At 37.5% G+C, this 23,899-nt stretch overlaps 4 protein-coding genes across 4 annotated transcripts; 1 reads left to right on the top strand and 3 right to left on the bottom strand.

The window, feature by feature from the left end:
• Nucleotides 1–3,062: 3,062 nt before the first annotated feature.
• Nucleotides 3,063–6,937, bottom strand: LOC141820089 (putative glucose-6-phosphate 1-epimerase). Its single transcript, XM_074707373.1, has 8 exons — nt 6,842–6,937; nt 4,473–4,547; nt 4,189–4,245; nt 3,937–4,097; nt 3,718–3,858; nt 3,543–3,645; nt 3,360–3,459; nt 3,063–3,277 (listed from the first exon to the last, which is right to left on the bottom strand). Exons 1-8 carry the CDS (start codon nt 6,935–6,937, stop codon nt 3,063–3,065), a joined length of 948 nt encoding a protein of 315 aa, XP_074563474.1.
• Nucleotides 6,938–10,256: 3,319 nt separating this feature from the next.
• Nucleotides 10,257–14,513, top strand: LOC141819972 (NADPH--cytochrome P450 reductase 3-like). The gene is made up of 18 exons (XM_074707241.1): nt 10,257–10,748; nt 10,838–10,897; nt 10,995–11,071; nt 11,135–11,192; nt 11,277–11,360; nt 11,448–11,484; nt 11,736–11,805; nt 11,883–12,077; nt 12,149–12,241; nt 12,340–12,565; nt 12,632–12,715; nt 12,784–12,935; nt 13,009–13,105; nt 13,184–13,333; nt 13,590–13,667; nt 13,760–13,882; nt 13,959–14,072; nt 14,154–14,513. Exons 1-18 carry the CDS (start codon nt 10,419–10,421, stop codon nt 14,232–14,234), a joined length of 2,109 nt encoding a protein of 702 aa, XP_074563342.1. The 5' UTR covers nt 10,257–10,418; the 3' UTR covers nt 14,235–14,513.
• A 1,348-nt stretch (nt 14,514–15,861) lies between these two features.
• On the bottom strand, nt 15,862–19,971 carry LOC141820051 (uncharacterized). Its single transcript, XM_074707331.1, has 5 exons — nt 19,868–19,971; nt 17,388–17,545; nt 16,771–16,876; nt 16,394–16,532; nt 15,862–16,297 (listed from the first exon to the last, which is right to left on the bottom strand). The coding sequence occupies exons 2-5, from the start codon at nt 17,525–17,527 to the stop codon at nt 16,041–16,043; spliced, it is 642 nt and encodes a 213-aa protein (XP_074563432.1). The 5' UTR covers nt 17,528–17,545; nt 19,868–19,971; the 3' UTR covers nt 15,862–16,040.
• Nucleotides 19,972–21,793: 1,822 nt separating this feature from the next.
• LOC141820050 (protein GLUTAMINE DUMPER 3-like) lies at nt 21,794–22,292 on the bottom strand. Its single transcript, XM_074707330.1, has one exon. The coding sequence runs from the start codon at nt 22,273–22,275 to the stop codon at nt 21,802–21,804; it is 474 nt and encodes a 157-aa protein (XP_074563431.1). The 5' UTR covers nt 22,276–22,292; the 3' UTR covers nt 21,794–21,801.
• Between the last annotated feature and the right edge of the window lie 1,607 nt (nt 22,293–23,899).

Genomic DNA, 23,899 nt, shown 5'->3' with positions numbered 1-23,899 from the left:
TCTTTGAGAGATGGATGGATGTTTCAATCTGTAGCAATCTTGTCGGCCGCCCCCTCCTCCTCCTCGCTGCAAGTCTTTGTAATGTAACTGACCGTCTAACTCGTCTTTATATGAGGAGAAATCTTCCCCCCAAAGAAATGATCCAATACAAACCCTAACAATTCATGTTATACGATATGAACTAATCTGAATTCAAATTTAGAATTAATGCGATATGCCTCGCCTTTGCTATTCCGTTGGGTACTGGAAGAGATTCATATGAACTGCATCACGATGTACATGAAGAAAACGCATACTCTGCAGGTTCCGATAAAACTTCTGATACTGGGAAATCTATCGAACAGCGATTGCGTTAGGAACGAACTAGAACAAAATCTTCGCAGCTGAAATCTTCGATCGAAAAGAGAGATCTGAAAATATTGAAGAAAGAACCAACACATGACCAACCCCGAAGAACAAAGATATGGAATCAGAAAGGGCAAAAAGCAGATCGAAACCTCATGAATGCGAGCTGTTATCGAACCCTAGCGCCGGCGGAGGAGAAGAGGGTTCTCACCTGTTTCCGATGCCGGTGGATCTCGAGTTCCCGCACGAAAAAACCGCTGCCGAACAGCGGCGAAGTCGACGGTTCCGATCCAAATCGAGAGGGCAGTCGAAGAGGAGAAAGGTGGAGAAGCACCCGCCCGCCTCCCCAGGACTCGCCCCTTCTCTCTACCTCGCTCGCTCGCGTCCAAAACCCTCGATCGCCGGGCCTTTTGGAGAGCTCCGCTGGCCGAGAGGAGAAAGTGGGGTCATGGGCAACCCCAGCCTGTATTTTGATATTTTAAAATAAATCTTAATCCAAGCTCTCTTCATCTCTTAGTTGACGAAAAACTTATTAGTAAAATAATATCGAATTAAGGATTTTTGAATTTATGTTTTATTATAGAAATACTTGTGGAAATACAATATTTCTTTAAAAAAATAATTCAATTATTCCATATAATATAGGTTAACTTATTGTAAGGGTATCCCAGTAGGAGATTTTTATCTGGTTAATTTAGAGAAATATTCTCGTAGATAAATATCCTCCATTGTGAGGAGATATTTCAACGGTAATTAAAAATTATTGAGCATAAATTTGTGCTAGTGATTTCTATTTTTAATAATAAAAAATTAAAAAATAAAGTATATAAATATTTCAAGTGAGATATTTGATAAGTGTGACTTATAAATATTTGATTTGTGAGATATTTTATTGTAAAAATTGGGATATTTGAAAGATAAGATATTTGATTGATGATATGAATGTAAAGGCCATAAATATTTGATGAAAATATCTCCTACCATTGTAGATGCCCTAATTATGAAAATATTAAAGTTTTTGTTATTTGTAGTTGGGATATTTAAGATTATTTATTATAGTAGTTCACAATTTAGTTAGTCAATTAAAATCATCTTTTTTTTGACATATATATATATATATATTAATAAATCTTCTTTTCAGGATAAAAAATAAGATAGGGTGCATTAGATAATAAATGTAAAAGGGGGCTTTTGACTTCTTCCTAAAATTTTATAAATTTATTGATAAATTCAAAAATACATTATTAAACAATAATATTATTATATTAATTTTATTTCATAAACTTTAGGCAGAAACTTTATATTGATATAAAATAAAAAAGTTATAAATAAAAGAAATAAAATAGTAATACAATTTATATTAATCAAATTAATATTTAAGTGAAATTATTTTTTTTTAAAACTAGTGTATCATTCATAGTATATACCAAGCAGTAAATCTCCCAAAGTTTTAAATTATCTTAGTGCCTTATTACCAAGTCCTATGATAATTAATATTACAATAGCATGCAATTAATGCATGAATTGTTCAAACATAAATATGAAAAATCCAATTATAATCTACAAATAATTGCATGAAAAACAATTCATAGTTGATTGTAAAATTCTTGAATTGGGAAAGAAAAATGACCAGCAAATAAGTTATCTATCCTTTACAATTCTAATCTTTTGTGATGCTATTGTTCTGAATAATAATAATAACACTATTTATTCAATTATAGAATGACGAAGTCAGTGTCTTCTGCTCCCTCTGCTCATGGCAAAAAACCTTGAAGTTCCCTAATAGATACCAGTGTAAATAATTGTGTTAAATGATAAGAGTTATAAAAAAGATTATGTTTTTTAATAACTTAAAAAATGCATATGCATAGTCATTGTAACGATAGTCAATGAGAGCTATAGAACAATTTAACCAGACCACTGAACAGTTTCATCAAAAAAAATTTCAGCCAGATCAAAAGCAAAATTGAAAAAGTGTAACAAAGGTGAATAACTCAATCGGCACTAAATGAAAAAGATAATAATATGATTAATTAAACTCTTACCAAATATTAATTATTAACAAATTTAAAAATACCTAAAATTAAATATAGTAATTATTAAAATCAATTGATGACGGTAATAATGGCATTTGCTTATTATTCCAGTTAAAAGTAGCTGCCCAAATAGATAACGAGCAAAATTTTTTTAAAAAACATCTTATTTGTTTTCAAATCAACGAGGTGTCCTTTTTTTATTTTTTAATCAAAAATGATATCCTACCCATCCGCAATCTATGGAGAATTATCCAATTGTCCTTAACATTATTTCTATTATTATTTTCTATCTATATTTCTCATTTAAATTTTGAATACATTGTAACAGATACCAAATTATAATTGCTATACATTTGTTTTCATAGCATCTGTGAATTTCATAACTACTATAATATTAATTATAAGTGAATAAGATTGAATTTGTATGATAATAATTATAAAATCATAACTGCTATAATATTTCAATGTCTATAATTCTTTAAAAAAAATAGAGGAGTTCTTTTCACTTATGCCGATAGATAATACCATTATTCAAAATTCAAGATTCTATGTGCCTAAAATAATATTTAGTCATTTCTAATTATAAGCAACGTATTTTTCATAAAAAAAAATATAGATCAGAATGATACCTCTGTACATTTATGCGACTGTCGGTGGACAAATCGCCGCCGTTCATCATCATCATAATCCTCGAAGGACCTTCTGGGGATCGAGCTGGCCGCTGCAGTAACTGGAGGCCACGAGAGAAAGCTCGAGCCTTCCGGTCCACTCCTCGCCAGGCTTCAAAGTGATGGGTTTCTCGACGTTGGCTGCCCCCACGCACAGCGTGTGCTTGTAGTCGTCGACTCCGAAGTCTGGAATGGACTTGGCCTTCTTGTTCCAAGGGTTCCACACCACTACAGTGTTGGCCGGGCAATCATTCGGATCAGAAAACGAATCAATTCGAAGAGTGTATCATCTCATACGATATGTTCTTACCAGCGTCAGGTAATCCGTCTTTACGCATCACCAAAGTCCTTTTCTTTTCATGGTCTATGATTGCAATCTTAGTCGGCGTGCCCACGTAGACTCTATCGATCTTGTCTCAGTGTGGAAGAGTTAGAAATCAGCAAATATATATTACTTACAAGGTTGATAATGACTGGCTCCAACTCTCCTTACCTCAGACTCGAATGTGAGTGCATCTCCTTGTTCAGTGAAACGCTGCCCTTCCTTCAGGTTGTCGAGGTAGTCCCATGTCTCCAGACCTTCAACCCGGACTTCACTGAAAACGAGACGATAAACAAATGCAAAAGAGGAATGGAGACGAGATGAACTTGCTAAGGTGGCAACTGACCTGATATCAGAGAGTGAAACGTAAGTGTGGAAGGCAATGGTGAAGGAAAAGGGTTTTCCATCAGAATTGGTGTTTCTTATGCGTGATGTCAACAGGAGATCGCCTCCAAGTGCCAAGGCAACTCTTAGACGAAACTCATAGCTGTTGGAGATCGACAAGTTTTTCAGCAAAAGGGCAGAACATGAAAATTGTAAGTGAATAGGTTTAGATAGCAAGGACCTGTGAGGCCAGTTCTTGAGATCATCCTGGGTCGGCTTCAGGATTAAGTCAACAAAACTCTTGACGGAGGAGCTTGTTGGTAAAGGTGGTGGATTAGTATCTACAGTCCAAAACTTATTTCTGGCAAATCCATGTTGTTCCAGATTTCCAGAGCTTGAAAACTGCACTCAAACAAAAGCCATTACATCGTGCCAGAAAGAAAGTTTTTAAGTAAAACAGATGCTGCTGATGATCAATAAATAGAATTAATACTTGCGGAAAACATATTGGGATGCCACCACGTATAGCTTGTGGGGGCTTAAAGGCGGTCTGCAAGAAACAATCGAAAGAACAGTTTTAGGTGCAAAATGTCCAAGAACTAGTTAAGACAGAGTATGTTAACGATCATGTACAGATAGTTTGGTTGAAGCCTGTTAAATGCAGAGGATGTTACACCATGTGTTTTTCAGTGATTGTTCCATGCACTGACATAGAGATAGTTGGAAATGCTAATAGGTCAAACTGTTTTATAGTTAGAAGTTAATATGCATGCATACCTTACTGCTAACAAAAAGCAATTCCTCCCTACGGTTATTTTTCCAGGATAGCACTTGACCTCCAAACAAGTACACCTACAAAAGCATACTGTGGTCAACATTCATATAGATATGTTCTTTCTTCTCACACTCACTTCCATTGGAGAACAGGTAAAAGAAATTCTGTTCAAAGAAAATCTCTTCAGTAAATTGTGGGAGTAATATGTGACAAGACTAATTTCAATAAAGTTTCTTTGTTAAATGATGATCGAAGAACCAGACCTAGAAAGCAATAATGACCATTTCAACTTCGTGGCAAAACTGATAGTCAGGTGAGAACCATGATTGATTAATTTCAGAAGTCTTCTAAGATTCTAGAATGAATGATCAAGACAGGACAAATGTGGCACCTAATAATGGTGAATAGGCTCTTAGATGCAACAAACTGTTTAGCAATGTGTCTTCATAATTAATTAATCAACAATCAATAAACTTGAAGCATCAGGTATAAGTTAATTAACCAAAACATGTAAAAGAAAAAGGTCGATGAGAATGAAAGATGGAAATTAATGCTTTAAATATATCTATAAAGCGGAAAACAGTCAAATAAATCAGATATATTTAACAAGCCATTTATGCGAGCATCAATTTACATACATCCTAGAGAATAATTGATTCAACTAATTTTCGTTCAGAAGAAGTAGAAGAAATATCGAGACACTAAAATAGTAACCAGTCCAGCTTTTCTTAAAGATATCAGATATGCCAAAGGGTGTGGAGAAGGCCACCAACTCTTCGGTAGTTTCAATGAGAAGATAATACTTAAAAAAAACAACATGAACTGTTCTTGAGAATAGAATCCCACTCCAACGCTATCAGTGTTCTAAGATAAAAAGAAGAGAAAGAAAAAATTAACAACGTATAAGAGGGCACCATGAAACTTTTCGTGGTAATTGACCGACTTCTAAATATTCATGTGTGAAAACCGATTAGATTGATGGTAATTAATGATATATGATAAAGAACAATGAAATCCATGGCAAGCAGATTAATCTAGAAATTGAGCTGCCACATGCATCATTACAACGAGATAGATGAGGACTAAAATGAATCCATCATTAACAATGCAATAAAAGTCAAGAAATAACAGTACTGCAACAGCTGGAAACACCTATTCAAGTGATGCAAATGACCAAACAAGGATTAAACGAGCATCCAACGGAGAAAAGGATCGAAGGGGAGACGAAGAGGAGTGTAAGAGATCGAGCATTAATTACCAATGAAACAAAAACCAAGAAATGACATTGCAAGAGTTGATAGAACGTATTCAAGCTATGCAAACGTTCCAAGATCTCTTCCACAAACAAGGATTAAACAAACATCTAGACGGAGAAAAGGATCAAAGGCAAACGAAGACGGCTATAAGGAATCCAGCATTACCAATGCAATAAAAGCCAAAAATAACGGCGCAACAGTGAAACAACGTTTTCAAGCAAAATGATCCAAACAAATCAATATCGCTTCCACGAACAAGCAATAACGTACATCTAAATAGAGAGAAGGATCGGAGTAAGGAGGAGAGGCGGATGAAGATGGTCACTAAAAAACCAAGGAATAACAATGCGACAGTGCATGGACCGTTTCAAGCAGCACAAACCACAAATCGATCGAGATCGCTTCCACGAACACACAATAAACATACATCTAAACTAAGAGGAGGATCAGAGGGAGGGAGGGAGAAGAGGCGCATGATATTGCGAATAAAAAACAATGTAACAGTGTATGGAGCGTACTAAAGCAACACAAATTATATTCAAATTGAGATCGCTTCCGCGAACAAGCAATAAACGTACATCTAAACTAAGAAAAGGATCAGAGGGAGGTAGGAAGGGAAGAGAGACGGTTGAAAACTGCGAATAAAAACAAGGAATGCAACAGTTTATGTAACCGTATTAAAGCAACACAAGTGATCAACAAGTCGAGATCGCTTCCATGAAAACGCAATAAACGTGCATCTAAACCGAGAGAAGAATCGGAGCGGAGGAGGTAGGAGAGGCGGATGAAGACAGCCATTAAAAACCAAGGAATAACAATGCAACAGTGAATGGAACATATTCACGCAACGCCAAATGATCCACAAATCGAGATCGCTTCCACGAACAAGCAATAAACGCACATACAAACTGAGAAAAGGATTGGAGCGGAGGAGGGAGAAAAGGTGGATGAAGATGGCCAGTAAAAACCAAGGAAACAATGCAACAGAGGACGGAACTTGCATTCAAGCAACGCAAAATGATACACAAATCGAGATCGCTTCCACAAACAAGCAATAAACGCACATATAATCGGAGAGCAGAATCTAGAGAGAGAGAGAGAGAGAGAAGGCTAACCTCGGCAGAGCAGCCTCGGGGTTCCCTGAGCACGATCTTGTCGAGGTCATTGACGGCCTTGCAGAGCTCCAACGGCGGCGGTCTCTCCCCCGCCATGTCGTCTCGCGATCGATCAATGACCGATCCCTGCACCACCACCGGAACCCTGTTCCAGATCGATCGGATCCCTCGCCGCCCGTCGCTCGCTGGCACTACCAGAGTGAGGCAGAGGAGAAAGCAGAGGAGCAAATGAGATGGGGACAGCCTCTGCGGCACCGGCGTACTTATAGGCGAAGCCTCGGCCGTTACGAGGCGCTCGTGCCAGAGTAGTTATCGGAGCACGATCGCGGAGCGGAGCTCCGCTAACGTTCAAAAATCATTCCACCGGAAAATATTTTAAGAATATTATATTTATATATTATTTTATTTTTTAAAAAAATTATAGAAACTCAGAATATTTTAAGAAATAAGAGCCCTCTAAATAGAATATTAATGAGCGTGCAATAATCATTTTTATGAGTAATTCTTCAATACTTTTTATTTTTGCTTATTAATTAAAAAGATAATTTTTTAGCTCTTTTAAGTTTTCGGGAGAGTTTTTATTTGGTTTTGTTGAAATTTTATTGACTTTCTTAAAGTAGATACGTAAAATAATGGATGAATTAGGAAAGGAAATGAAGTTTTAGCATAATTTAATTTTTTTTTTTAGCAAAAATTGATATTGATAACAATTTCATGGGCATAGTAAATATAAAAGTTAATAAAAAAGCAAAGATTAATATCTTAAAGAGGAATACAAGAGCAACAGCAGTAATAATAAATTAATAATCAAATAATAAATTAAGAATCAAATCTTTTATTATATTATCATTTATATTTAAATAAATTTTATTATATTTTATTATTAATAATAATTTTTTATTTTTAAAAAATTTTATCATAATTTCATATTATCTAATTAAAATATTTATTTAGCATCTCAATAAATAAATATATATATATATATATATATATGTATCATCTTAAATATATTTAATATCGTGGAATCATTAAGTTGGCGCGGGGAGCACTGTATGGTGACCACGTGGTCTTAAAGTAAGAAAGGAATAAAATTATTGAGTAGAGTTAGGAAAGATTAGATAATATAAGAAGGGTCGTTAGTTAACAACCTACCTTGACCTTTGTCTTCACTAGAGATTCAGGTTTCTATCTCAGTTTCCAACTTTAGGGTTTGTTCAGTCCCATGTGCCGACCTTCTTCTCAATCTCATGTCTCAACCTCAATATTTGCTCAAGCTCACGTACTGACTTCTTCTCAATCACATATCTCAACCTCGGTAGCCAATCAGCCTCACGCACTAACTTTTTCTCAGTCTTGGATCTCGACCTCAGTAGTCAATTAGCCTCACACATCGACTTCTTCTCAGTCTCGGGTCTCGACCTCGAATCTCGACCTCGGTAGCTGATCAACCTCACATGCCAACTTCTTCTTAGTCTCTGGTCTCGACCTCGTGTTCCAACCTTGGCCTCACGCACAAACTTCTTCTCAATCTTGAGTCTCGACCTCGGGTTCCGACCTCAGTGTCTACTCATGTCTCAACTTTAACCTCTTATGCTGACTCTATATACATCTCAGGCTGAGTCCAAAGGAATTAGTTTATCCGTAAGATTAGGAAACTCTAAGACTATTTGTCTCAGGGAAATAGAAAAATATCCCGAAATATATGAACAATTAGAACAACTATATCGGAACTAGAACACGTGTTTCAGAATCTTTCTAAATTAGAACACATATTTTTGAACGTATCTTAAACGAATATTTATAACTCTATAAAAGATTGCTCATACCCATCAGCACAGGGATGTACACACAAACCCTACTTTTACCAAGTCCTTAAATTCCTTCCTCACGTAAAAATTCTAACTTCATCGTCGGAGTGATTTGTCGGGATCTATCTTGGCGCCATTTTAATTCTCTTTTGGAGTACTTTCCAGGTACTTTTATCTTTACTAGTGGCTATCTTTAAGGAGCGTGCACGTCAGCAGTTCATTGGCCAGTGATTTGATCATCCATAATATTTAATCAGAACAATATCTTTAAAAGTTTTTCTTCAATACATGCAATTCAAAATTTTTCCTAATATTCGTCTTAAATGTAAGAACAAATTATCATCTTCATTAGCCATTACTCATATCTAGACCGCGGGCTTGCGATATTTTGGCCATAATTTTAGATCTAGCTCACAGTTGAGAACGGAACAAGTAATTAAAAAAATTTCATATTTTATATGAAATTAAAATTCAATTTATTGTATTTTGAAGCTCTTCATGCATTAAGGGTTTAAAATTCAGAGAAGGTAAGAAATTCACCCTTCGCATTCGAACTATTGAGACTGCTAGGTCATTATTATATGAGTTGTTATTTGTATTTTCAGATTATTTTGATGATTAATAATTTTTTTTTATAGAATTGAATTGATCTTCTCTTGATCTTTTTTATATTAATAGAATCATAAAATCTAGATTATCAAATATAAAAATAAATAATAATTCGAGTCAATTTTGATGGCTATTTCGTAATTGGCCGTCAAGGTGTATAGTGGGATCTTCTACAACTTTCTCATTTTGTCGGGGGCCACCAGATCGACTGGTGCACATTTAGTTGGGCAGTTGATTGTTGCTCAACAAACTATTATAATAATAATAAAAATAAATTAAAACTCTTTTTGTTCAGCAATAAATATTAATGTTCTTCAAAAAGTATTTAATTATAATACTCCAAAATAGTTTGAGAAAATTTCACTTTGCATTCAGAGCTTTCAAAAGTTTCACTTACCCCCTTGATGTTTTAGAAATAAATTTTCCTTTATAGGTAGAAAGCCACTTTTCATTCCTTTTGTTATATTCCTTCTTAATAACTCATTAAATTAAATACATAAAATTATAAATAAATAGTAAATTATTGGTAAATATCAAATAAACTCGTGATCAGATTTTTTTTCTTATTTATCGTCCTATTTATAACTTATGTAGCTACCAAAATCTCTTAATTTTATTCTTCAATCGCTCTTAAAACTCCATTTTAATTTGTTTATTGGAAGCGGAAGGGATTAGAGTGTAAAATTCCAGAAATTGCATGGTCAAGTTATAACTTTTCTCTAAATTTAATTAACAAATTGAAACGGCCTGGCGAAATCGACCAGTCGATGTCTACCTCGCCTACCACAGATCAGCGGCCCATGGGATCCACACAAAACTCCTGGTTTTAAAGATTCCACCTGGTCGCCAACTTCGTACCCACACACCCCAACTACTGACTCACGTGACACGCCACCTCGCTATATCAAAGGATCCTGCCGCGACGTAACGGCCGTTACGCTACTCCGCGCGGGTTTATGCCGTCGGCTCCAACCCCGTGATATTCCCCACGTTTGTTCTTCTTCCACCCACCCACTCACCATCTGCCCTTCGCTCTCTTCTCCTCCGCGTGCTCTCTCTCTCCCCTCCCTCTCGACGCCCCGGAGCCAAACAGGGAGAGAGGCGGAGGAGGAGGGAGAGCAGATCCTCGCTGGAATTCCATCGCATCGATCGGCGCCGCGATGCAGACGGGCTCAGGAAGGGACACGTCGATGGATCTGGTATCTACCATATTCGCCTCTCTCGGAGGCGACGGCCTCGGGTCCGGAACGAACGCGGCGGCGGCGATCGCCGAGAACCGGAGGTTGCTTGCGATCCTGACCACCTCGGTAGCCGTGCTCGTCGGCTGCGCGGTGATATTCTTCTTCCGACGATTTGGAGGGAAGAAGCTGGCCGAGCTGCCGAAGCCGCTGGCAGTGAAGACCCAGCAGGAGGCGGCCGACGACGACGGGAAGAAGAAGGTCACCGTATTTTTTGGCACCCAGACCGGGACAGCCGAGGGTTTTGCTAAGGTTAGGATTCGGTCCGTATGCTTTGATTTTGAATTTGCTTTTCTCGTCTCAAGGAGTTCAGAGTGCTTGTTTTCCTTTTCACGTACTAGGCGTTGGCCGACGAGGCGAAGGCACGGTACCCTAATGCCACATTCAAAGTTGTTGATATCGTAAGATCGTTTTCCCCCCTGTTTGAGATAATTCAGTAGCCAATCATCGATCATTGAGAACTTTATTTTTAGTGATTTGTTCTTTCCCAAATTATAGGACGAATACGCTACAGAGGACGATGAGTACGAGGAGAAACTGAAGAAAGAGACCATGGCTTTGTTCTTCTTGGCCACGTACGTTGCAAACTGGGAACTATTTCCTGCTTAACCCCTAGCTGATCGCTTTGTTTGCTGCAGGTATGGAGATGGTGAGCCTACTGATAATGCTGCTCGGTTCTACAAATGGTTTACAGAGGTTCTGGAAACATGCACATTTCATTTGTATGTTTTCCCAATAATCCTTCTACATTACCTGATCACTGTCATCAATTGATTTCAGGGGAAAGAGAGAGGAAATTGGTTAGAACATCTGCAATTCGCTGTGTTTGGCTTGGGCAATCGGCAATATGAGCATTTCAACAAGGTTTGCGGATGAAGAACTACTCATGGCCATTTTTATATGAACTTCTTGACTGACTTTTATCTTAAATGTTTCCTCGCGTGATAAAAGGTTGCTAAGGTGGTCGATGATTTGCTTGCTGAGCAAGGTATAAGCACTTTTGGCTAGCATAGATTATCATTTGTCAAACTGTCTTTGTTTCTTGAGTTGACTTTATCTTCTGTTGCTTGCTTTCTTTGGAAGCCCAGAACATCTAACTTGCGTTGAAAATTAGATAAATTTTGGGTCTCATATCTTCCACTTTCATTATATAAAAGTTTATCATACGGGAGACTGTAAATGAGTTAATCAAACTTAAGAAAGTAATAAATCATCACTTTGTTTTTTGGGTCTGTATAGGTGCCAAGCGCATTGTCCAAGTGGGGTTGGGAGATGATGATCAGTGTATCGAAGATGACTTCTCCGCATGGTACATTACTTTTTCGGTTATCTTTTCATATGTTTATTTCTCTCTTTAATGGCGGAGCTGAGCTGACATTCTATTAGGAGGGAGCTTCTTTGGCCAGAGTTGGATAAGCTGCTTCAGGATGAGAAGAACGATGCAGGTGCATCTACTCCATACACTGCTGTTATTCCTGAATATCGGATTGTTTTTATCAAACCTGAAGAAGTTTCATGGGTGAATAAAAGCTCAAGTTTTGCAAATGGCCATGCTGTTCATGATATCCAACATCCATGCAGGTAGAGATTCTTCTCTATACAAGACAAGTTTAGAAACTAATGTGGCTTATGACAACATTTGTTTCTTGAAGGGCTAATGTGGCTGTGCGACGGGAGCTCCATACTGCAGCTTCGGACCGGTCGTGCATCCATTTGGAGTTCGACATTGCTGGAACAGGCCTTACGTAAGCTTTTTTTGTAATATCATTTTGAAAATTGTGTTTACTTCTCTGAATTTGATAGGTTTGTGTGTTAATCTATTTGATGAATTCCATTGGAACAGGTATGAAACAGGAGACCATGTCGGTGTATTTGCAGCGAATTGTGCCGAGACAGTAGAGGAGGCTGCAAAGCTGTTAGGTTATCCGCTCGATACATATTTCTCTATCCATGCAGACAAGGAAGACGGAACGCCACTTGGAGGTTCTCTGTCACCTCCTTTCCCATCGCCATGCTCTTTAAGATCTGCTCTTACCCGATACGCTGATCTTCTAAATGCACCCAAAAAGGTATTCAGGGTTCATTAGTGAGTGTGTTTCATAAACTTGTATCTGAATCTTTTGTGCCACACACAGAGTGCTTTACTAGCCCTGGCTGCTCACGCATCGGATCCCACTGACGCTGAACGACTTAGATTTTTGGCTTCGCCTGCTGGAAAGGTTGGCCTCTTTGTTTTTTCTTAGACTGTACAAAATTCTTGCCCCAATAAATTGTGTCTGCGAAACAGGATGAATACTCTCAATGGGTCGTTGCCAGTCAGAGGAGTCTTCTTGAAGTTTTGTCTGAATTTCCATCCGCGAAGCCTCCACTAGGAGTCTTCTTTGCTGCAGTAGCCCCACGCTTGCAGCCAAGATACTACTCGATTTCCTCATCTCCGAGGTAATAATCGATTTGTGATCTCGAATTGCTTCTCGTATATCCGACAGACTCACGGTCATTTTCCGCGGTTCAGGATGGCACCGACTAGAATACATGTGACATGCGCGTTAGTATATGAAAAGACGCCGACTGGGAGGATTCATAAAGGGGTCTGTTCCACTTGGATGAAGGTACTACTGATCAAAGCTCCACGATATATTTCATACCTTTAAAGCTCCATAACAATGGAAGTCTCCTTGTTTCTGCAGGATTCCATTCCACTGGAAGTGAACCAACAATGCAGCTGGGCTCCTATATTTGTAAGGCAGTCAAACTTTAAACTGCCTGCTGATCCTTCTGTTCCTATCATCATGATCGGACCTGGCACAGGGCTAGCTCCTTTCCGGGGCTTCTTACAGGTTTCTACCCTTTCCCGCAAACTATATTCTGTCCCTTGAGTATACATATTCAGGCAAAAATAAAAAAAAAGTGTTTTTTTTTGTAACTGTTATAACTGTGTGAAAGTTACAATGTATAAAAATAAATAAATTTAATTTGGTCAAAACAATTTACAGATTAATATGGATACATGCCTTTATGAATTTTTGCCCTGTATGTTCATCCTTGTTCAATTACTGGTTCTTTCTAACGCCATCAGTACCCGCCTTTTCGCAGGAAAGATTGGCCTTGAAAAAGGTGGGCGTGGAACTTGGCCCTGCAATTCTCTTCTTTGGATGCAGGAACCGCAAAATGGTGCCTATAACACACATTACAATCTCTCTCTCTCTCTCTGTTTTTTCTTTCAATTTGTAACTCGATCATGAGACTGTTACATTTCCCTGCAGGACTTCATCTACGAGGACGAGCTGAACAAATTTGTGGAAACAGGCGCACTGTCCGAGCTGATCGTAGCCTTCTCCCGTGAGGGTCCGACCAAGCAATACGTCCAACACAAAATGACCGAGCAAGTAAGACAAGACGAACGCAATTTCCTCCTCCTCATCTCTTGAACTAACAGCCTCTTCCCTTTCAAACCCGTCCCAGGCACCTCGACTCTGGAACATCATCTCCCAAGGCGGATACCTTTACGTGTGCGGCGATGCCAAGGGCATGGCCAGAGACGTCCACAGAGTTCTCCACACCATCGCTCAGGAGCAGGCATGCATGCCGGCCTTTTGTTTACCTTCTTACTGATTTGCTATTATTGCTCATTTTTGTTTCTTCCATGTCTTGTTGCAGGGATCTATGGACAGCTCCAGGACGGAGAGCTTCGTAAAGAGCCTGCAAATGGAAGGGAGATATCTGAGGGACGTGTGGTGAACTCTTTCCCCATTAATGCTTGTTCTTCGACAACTTCATTTCTGCATCTCCGAGTTAATTAAGGTTCTAGAGAACATAGTCGTTATTCGTTTAGTTTTACCGGCCGGATAGAGTGTTTTGGTCCATATTTTTAGGACCAGAAAAAAGAGGAAAATAATTCATTGGATTAAGAAGTAGAGATTGGGAAAGGGTGTCGTGTCTGAGTGGTGCAGATGAATAAAATTGTTTATATAATTTTAGTTCAATCTCCGATTGAAATGAAAGTCGAATTTGAATTGAGTTGTTTGAATTGTTTATTCAAATAAAATTAAATTATAATTTAAAATTATTTAAATTTTGATTCCTTGGATAGAGTATTTTGTTTCATATTTTTAGGATACGAAAGGAGGAAAATAATTCATTGGATTAAGAAATATAACAGTTTTAGCATACAAGAGATTGGGAAAGTATGCGATATTGGCGCCTGAGTGATGCAAACGGAGTATATATATATATATATATATATATATATATAATATATGAATTCGATTTGAAATATAAATATATAAAATAATTTGAGTTCGATTTGAAGAGTTCTTCGAATTTTGAGTCAAATAAAATTAATTTGATTTGAAATTTAAATATATAAAATAATTTGAGCTCGCTTTGAAGGGCTCTTCAAATTTTGAGTCAAATAAAATTAAATTATAATTTAAATTACAATTGTATAAAAATAAATAAAGTTTGATTTGGATTGGGCAAGAAGTTGGATTTGGGTTGGGCTCGCAAGAAGGCCCCTATTGCAAAAAAATATAGAAGCCGGTATTTGCAAAAATATAGCGGTGGGCCTAATTGGTCTGGTATAGGTGAAATAGGCGGTAACGTACTGTACGGTTACCGTACTTCACTTATCCGTCGAGCTGGGATTATAAGCAACCTGTACCGGCGCTTAATTTGCAAAAAAATTTCGATCTTGTATGAAGGTGGAATCCGCTTTGATCATTTGTGAAAAAATTTCACGACATAGACCTTTTTCTCTTATCCCCTGTAAGATGTAGGTAATCACACCGAGCGATCACCGTACTTTCCTTCAATTTTCTAGGTGCCGACACCGCGGTTATTGTAAGATAACACGTAGACAATTATTTCAATTAATTTTATGCCGTTTTAAAAAATTTGAGCCTCTTTTCAAACCCAACCGATGGTGGTCACTACACCAGAGGCTGTAGCACACTCAATTGACTTTGGCCCGAGTTCCAACTCCGTGTGAAATTACAACAATTATATATCAATCATAATTTGAGTTGATTTTTTACATATTTAAATATTTTTTAATTCCCTGATATTAAAAAATTACTGTATTTATTTTTTGGTCGAGTAAATGAAATTTCCAACTAATTGAACTGAATTAGTATTTCTTTTTTTTTTCTATTCCACAAATAAAAATTGAAATAAAAAACGAGTAAATTTTTTTATTTCCAAAAACATATCAAATAGACAAGATAGCACTAGATCACTTGATCATTCAAATCTACTTGCCTCAAATTAACTGGATGCGAGCAAAAGGTGACAAAAAAAGATAAAAACCTGTGACTTTTTTTTTTTTTTTATGTTAATTTTAAAAAAATAATAATACTTTTTTTGGATCAAAAGAAAAAACTTTCACTATCTATATAACTTCCCGTGAAACTAACCAACATATGTTAAGTCTCCAATATCTTAACACTACAAATTTTGTTTTCGCAACTTGAGTGTATCGAAAAGGTCAAAACTAATCAAAACAAATTACTACAAGCGCTCGAAAGAGGATCAACCAGTGCACATTGGTCATCGTTTATGCCTCTTGTTCTTTTTATGTTTCTTCTCGAACGAATGCTTCTTACCACCTTTCTTATACGACTTGTGCTTCGCGACTTTCTTTAATGGTTTCTTCTTCACAGTCAAGCCATGGCTCTTTTCGGCTTTTCTAGTCGCAATCGGTATAATGTTTGTTGGCTTAGAATCGTCATCATCGTCGTTGTCGTGGGAAATTGAACTTGTAGTAACTGTAATGGTTGTGGCGTGGTCTTCATACATCTTTGTCTCTTCGGACACACAAACATTAGCACAGAGACCCAATATATCGATCAAGGTATGAAAATATAGCATTGATCCTGATGTCGAAGGAGTCTAGAAAATACCTGAAGCAGATGCGATCATATTGTTATTGTTATCTTGCTCAGAATCACCATCGTCGTCAGGCTCAGCAGCACCAGGAGCTGGTGGATCTTCTGAAGAAAGAACTTTACCGTACAACGCGATTTCTTTTTCTTGTTTCCTCTATAACAACGAAAAATGATATGATTTAGTCATGACTAAGTCTATATTATTCGACAAGGACGAAAGATTGATGAAGAAATCATTATTAGACTAACGAATGTGAGATTAAAATAGAAAAGAGCTTTCGACCCTTGCTTAGGTTACTAAGACTATTCACAAATCGGTTACTAAGATTCAAAACACCAAACTGAATGCATCGACACAAATTCACAATGCACATGTAAAATAGTTGACAAACCAATTTCCGAGCCTGGATCCTCTTCAACCTCTCCTTTTCTTGCAACTGTTTTTGAGCTTCTTTTCTTCTTTTCATCTTTCTTTTGTGAAATCCAGTAACGTATTCCCTGTCACAGAAATGCTTGTTGAGTGTGCCATAAAAAGAATATGATTATGTATTGAAAATCCCATGTGTTTACGATAGTCAATTGGGTAGTAGATCATAGGTAAATATACTAACTATACCATGAATAAACCGTATTGCATGAATAGAAGAACAATGGCGACATAAGTGGAAAATAGGAGCATATATTTCTTGGATGAAAATCCTAATGTTTTTCGTACGATATCATTGAATTCCCACTGCAAGCTTCAGTTAGATGCCATTGCACACGGAATAAAATTATTATTTTAGCAAGAAAAAAAGGGAAATCAAAACAAATTGGCTGTCTACATCTGAAGGATAAAAGTCATTTGTAGTTTCTACTGTTGTATTCAGTGAATCATAGAAAATTGAACCTGAAAGATGCGACCAAATCAAAACAAGAGGAAAAACTGAAGCAATGTACCCAAATCAATAACACAAGAAACTCCTTTGATATGAAAATAGAAGGATCTTTGGCTAGCAGATGAGGTCACCTGAGTTCTTTGGCATCGAAACTGACAGACAGAGCTTTGTTCTTGAGAGACCTCTTCTTGATATGCCGCGGCACAGATACCACGGGTAGTTGCCCCACCACGACTCCCTCATCAAACTCCTCATCCGATTCACTTGCCATTATCTATCCAGAACCCTTCTGTTTTTCACAACATAAACACAACAATCTTTTTTAACACTAATGTTTGGAAGAAACATTTACTAACTATAAATAATAATCTCTAGTATTTCATCCATCCCACATACTTTATATAGTGGTTCAAGTGTAGTTCTTGTAATTGTGGCAATGCCAAAATTAAACAAAAATATAATAGAATTGTCACACCAATTGATTGTAGCATGTATTTTGTGAAGCATTGATGATTAAAATAATTTGTTCAAAAACTATAATGTAAAGTCAGCCCCCTTCATAAATGAAGGAGATCAAGAGGTGGTTGGTTTGCAAGAACAATATATTTTGCAGGGAAGAATCACACTAAACACAGCGGTTTCCCAAACATTCCTTATGGCATGCATGTTGCCTATAAATATCAACTTAGAGATGTACAAATGCTCTACTTGGGGAGATTTGGAGTAAAAAAAGAGGATTGCACTCGATTAAAGGGAAGCAAGTAACTAAACTTGTAGAAATGGTGGATTGGGTATTCAGTGAACAGAGTGATTCAATATGTGTATCCTTGGAAAGCTCTATAGTTCCATTTAATTAAATAACCAGATTATGCAGGCCTAGATATTGAACAATATTTCCAATATAGCTCAATGGAACTCTCATCTTTGGTGTCATACGTGCCAAGCATAGTCATGTAGTGAGAGGGGGGGGGGGGGGGGGGGGGGGGGGGGGGGGGGGGATTGGCAACAGAATAACAATCAGGAAGGAACAATGTTTCAATAATAAAGCCACACACGTACAATCAGTACCTATTCCTATCCCTAGGGAAAGAGGTTCTTGTTGCAGTTTTGTCAAAGAGAAAGGAAGCTGGAATTAGCAATTCTTACAGGTGTCTGACTATTCTCCACATCAATACAAATTGTCTTGCTGAAGGCTCCAAACTCAGAAGTTACAAATTACTCTCCTACCTGGTTGAAGTCCAGTAAAGGAATGCACACTATCAAGTTAATTGATGGATGATCTTTGGAACAAATGACTATAGAGTGTGCAACCTGGAGATGTCTGTGTCCTGAACAAACAAATTCATAGATACATAACTAACATAATGCTATAGAAGCACATACTCAAACTATAGTCAGACTCATTGTGCATCTACATTATCCTTTTAGCCTGTCAGACCCAATAAAAATATTAGATTCAGTGTGCATTAACCAATGTACTAAAGTAATCATGTGTTTTACATAAAGATTGGGAACAAACTAATAACAGTAATCATATTTGTCATTACCTGTTTACACATCAGAATAAGATACACTTTGAATTACTCTAATTTCAAGCATATAGTGAAGTCTCTGTTGTGATCAAAACAACTTTCATACTAACTTACACATAGTGTTTTCCAGCTCCAGCCACAACCATTTTCATAGTGTTCTTTTATGACACATTATTTAGTCATACAAACACTCGACTAATGTGTCATACAACTTCTAACTATTGAAAGATCCAATCCAACACATGCGGCCAAATCGAGAATCAAGTCTATATTTGAAAAAAGAAATAAAATTATTTGATCAATTTAGCATTTGTTATCTATCACTTGTCGTTTATAAGATTTCTAGTGAAATTGATCATTTGTTCACCTAACCTTGAAGCTTTCAACAAGTTCCCATGGTTATGGCTCAGTGCTAACTGCCATTCCTCTCAGCCACGACTCACATTCCTAGCTAATGATTCTTTGAAATCTCCACGTTGCGTCTACTCAGAAGGACCCTTTGTTTCCCTCCTTGCGCAGGTCATTGGCTCATCGCCATCCGCAATGCATGGCTTGAATCTTAATGGAAATAAACTATCTACAATTCGTAAGACATCATACAAGAAAATACAAGAATGCATGTTCATTTCATGACATGGTAAAGTGGCAACAAAGAGTAACGCAGCCAATGGATCTCCAACATGTAGTAAAACCATCATACTATGAACAGTTCAAATCTGCTCAGCATCTCACCCATGCTCCAAAATCCAGAAGAAAAAAAAAGACACGAACAAGCTACATCGGAGCAGCTTATTAGCAAAGAAAGAAATAACAGAAAAGATAAGAGTGCGGAGCGACACAGAAGTATGATTCCTTCTAAGAAAAACATGTAACTGTACGCAGAGATTGAGATGGGCGTAGTGGTACCGGAATTCTATGAGTGAAGTGATACCGTCCGTGCCGATCTATTTAGGACGGTATCGAACGAGACAGAGAATCTCGCCCGGTATCATTCCGGGATGAATCGAGATTCGATCCGTCGGCGAGTCGGGACGGGAGGAGATGACATAGAAATCGAAGAATAAGTAGAGATTTCTAACCTGATCAGAAGCAGATGCGACAGAAGGAAAAATCGGCGGAGGAAGGCGGTGAAGCGGCGGCGAAGGGAGCGGATCGCCAGAGGAGGGTGGCGGCGGGCACGAGCAAGCGTGCGGAATAGGGTTGAGGTGCTATCACTGCGAGAAGTTTACATTTAACTCCTACAAATTACCTTAATTTTCAAAATTGTTGAAGTACACCTCAATATTTTCCAGCCCTTGTCATTTCACCCCTAATTTAATTAGAGCAAAATAATGGCTAATAAGTATGTATAATTAAGGGTGAAAAAAATTTAATTTAATTAAATAATTGATAAATAAATTTAAAATTTTAATATGATTTTAAAAAAATATTTTTTAAAAAATTAATTAATTCAATTCGGTTTCGATTTTAAAATTTCTTATTTAATTAAATCAATAAACCGAATTAATCAAAATAAAAAATAATTTATAAATTCCTAAGTAAGTAAATTTATAAATCTCTAACTAATTGATAAATTTTTTATAATATTTAAAAATTTTGATTATTTCGATAGAAAAATCGAATTAATTATTTTATCGGTTCGATTTGCTCAATTTTTATTTAAAAATTTAATCGAGGTTAGTTCAAAAAAATTTGATTCAGTTCAATTTTAATTAATTCAGCTCGATTTGATTTTAATCCAATACTCAATTCAATGTATAATAGAAGGATGGACATTATGGAAAAAAAAAATAAAAGGAAAGAAAAGAGAAGAAAAACTAACTTAATCTACAATAAAATGAAATGATGATTGATAAATTTAAATCAAGAGTCAGCTCCTAGTCAGGTGGTCCTTTAGTTTACAAGTAAACCTCAAACTCGTGGATAGGTGATCAAGCAGTCGTTATGAGCTCACTGGAGTATGTAAGCTTATCATTAAGCTCGTGTCACTCAAAATTAATCCACGGATGGATTGTAAATTTATCCTTCTCTTACTTTGATATATAGTAAATAAAGAAAAATATCTTAATTCTCATGCAATTCACTCCCAATGATCTTATCTTCCAAAGTAAACAAAGCTTATTATTATTGTCAAACATAAAAAATATTGTCTAAGATGATCTTGTGATATGGAATCACCACTTCGTAAAATGCCAATGAGTCATCCTCCTCCTCCCTTTCGATATAGTAAACTATAGGGTAAAAACAAAATCTTCATCATGATCAACTCCAAATCGATAGAGGCAGCAACACAAGAAGATGAAAATGGTGGGGAAGTGGTCCTGTCCTAAGAACACCCTTTTGCACCATCACAATCACTCCCTCCCCACTCCACTGTGCATTCTTAAATAAAACAGTTGAAGATAGCAACACTTTCTCATGTTTGATAGCAAGACATATCACCAAACTCATTTCAAATTTTCTCCCTGATCAGAACAAAGACTCAATTTCTATCATCAAACTATGCCACTCATTAAAAGTACCTGTTTTATTGGTATATCGAAGCTAATTTGAAAATGCTAAATTAAAAAGTTGGTATACTAATGTATTTTTAAATTTACCAAAAAGTTATTTTCTAAATTATAATTTCTATATATTTTTTAAAAAACATATTTTTCTTATTCTTCATATAGCCAAAATAGGCGTTTATCAAAATTTTACTTCGAGCTAATTTTAAAATTATATATATATATAGAGAGAGAGAGAGGGTAGAATATTTTGATAAAAATGCAAAATATGAGGGCAAATGATAAAATTTTAAAAGTTTGATGGGTAAATTAGAAGGAGCAAAATATAAAATTCTGTAAATTCCCTTAGGCAAAGAAAAATTATAGTTTCGTTTTGTTGACTTTAATTATTTTATTAAATTTTGAGGGAAAAAAAATCGTCGAAATTTTTAATCGATTAACTCACAAATTTACATTCCCTGCTGCATGAACACGAACGCTCACGGGATCAGCGCCCGCCGTCCCGGTCAGGTTACCGCGCTGACGGAAGGCTCTCTGTTGTCTCGGTCGGTGGTCACCGTGGCGGAGGAGGCAGCAGAGGCGGCGGAGGTAGCTTTGGAAATGGGGATGGCGAGGACGGTGGGGGCGTCGTCTCCTGGCATGATGACGAGGAAGCGCTCCTCGAGGACGGCGGGCCCGCCGGCGCGCTTCTGGCGGTCGGCGGAGGGGTCTTCTGCTCCGTCGTCGTCGTCGCCGGAATCGAGATAGCTGGAGTCGAGATAGCTGGAGAGCTTCCAGTAGGAACAGGCGAGGATGAGGAGCGCGACGGCGATGAGCCCGAGCATGGCGGCGAGGCCGCCGAAGAGATATGGCACCGGCGAGTGCCACGCCGACTGGGATCCGCCGCCAGTAGCGGCGGAGGAGGATGGAGGCGAGGAGAGAAGCGAGGTGCCGTCACCGTCGGCGGTGAAACCTGCGGGGGGCCGCATGCTGTCGTGCATGCGAGGGGGCAACTAGCAGGTGAGAGGAGGAAGCGTGAGAGGGCAAAGATACGTAAAAGTGGGTAGTATTTATAAAAGCACACAGAGGTGCTAATGGGGTTGGTAATACATAATGGATCGGGTACAAATCGACTCCCCTATGGAAACTTATTTAAATACCACTTTGGGTGATAAATATATTTCCATCATTATCTTTCATGTGAAAAAGTTACAATTAATCACGACGGAGAAAGATATGTTCTCAACTTCATCGAGATTCGAACCTTTGTCCGCTTCTGCATCCTCCATCATAACAAACTCAACTATATCCCGAAGATAATATATTACCACTATCTTCTGCAAAAGGTGGATCCGCCACCTTAGCAGCCCACACGGTACATCTGTGATTAATCACAACGGAGAAAGATATTGCCTGGACTTCGCATTTCGAACCCTTGCCCTCTTCTGCAAGTCTGCTGCGTCATAACCAACTCAACTATGTCCTATATTACCACTATCGAGTCATACTCACGTGTCATTGTATCAATCATATTACAAAAAAAAAAGATCATAATCTGATATGAGAGTGATTTGGATAACAGCTTAGAGCAGCTGCAACGCAGCTAGCGTTATAACTCCTCCCTCTCTCCTCTTTCACTGCCTCTCTCCTTCATGAGCAGCTGCAACGCAAGGCGTTATAACTCCTCCCTCTCTCCTCTTTCACTGCCTCTCTCCTTCACTCCTCCCTCTCGATTAACACAACTCTGAACGCGTTATTACCTCTCTCCTCATTCACTGCTGCCTCTCTCCTCCACGTCGCTCCCTCCCTACTCCACATCATCCTATTAACGTGTCATTGTATCAATCATATTACAAAAAATTCAAACTCTGAACGCGTCATAATCTCATATGAGAGTGATTTGGATAACAACTTAGTATCGATAAATTTGATGGTTAAACTAATGTTGGTGAAGTAAGGATTTACGACTATGACTAACAAGACACTTTATTGTGAAGACTTCAAAAATTTATTGGATAAACATGAAGACTTGGAGTGAAGTATCTGATATTAATTAATAGCCCTTTTGTCGACATGGGAAAAACAAAGAAGGAAAGGTGGTGAACAATAAGGACTCCCATTACATTAAAGCTTTCTTTTCTTCTTTAATTTAATTCATTTTAAGAGCTTAATAATTATACATTAAAAAAGTGATTCACTTTGTATTAAAATTAACCTCCATACCAAGCAAGGAATTCGATTCAAGTAACCTTTGGGCTACTTGTCCACCATGCTAAGCAATGCTCGCATACTTAAAGATCACCAAGAGAGGTCAAGGATATATTTTCGCGATATTGTTTAGTAATTGAGATGTGTGTTTGTCTTACGACAACATTAGTATTGTAAGTTTGTTGTAGCTTGTGAATCTTATCTTAATTTATCATATTTTAGATTAAAGTAGATCGATTTAGATTATTGGATCGTGTCTAATTTAATTTTATCGATAGGTACCCGCGACATAGATGATGACCGATCTCCATCAACCGGCATGGACCCAATCGTCTGATCCCACCACGTTAATGGTTTGCCTGGCACCCAGGTCGAGGGACCCAGTTTCAAATGCCAACCCTAAGCAAAGAGACAACA

Source organism: Curcuma longa, unplaced genomic scaffold, assembly GCF_044706935.1.
Source record: "Curcuma longa cultivar G26 ecotype Majalengka, Jawa Barat unplaced genomic scaffold, ITB_CL_G26_1.1 utg2646_np1212_2152390_RagTag, whole genome shotgun sequence".
NCBI classification, from domain to species: domain Eukaryota; kingdom Viridiplantae; phylum Streptophyta; class Magnoliopsida; order Zingiberales; family Zingiberaceae; genus Curcuma; species Curcuma longa.
Note: the sequence above shows the minus strand (reverse complement) of the source record. Positions and strands in the feature narration are given on the sequence as shown.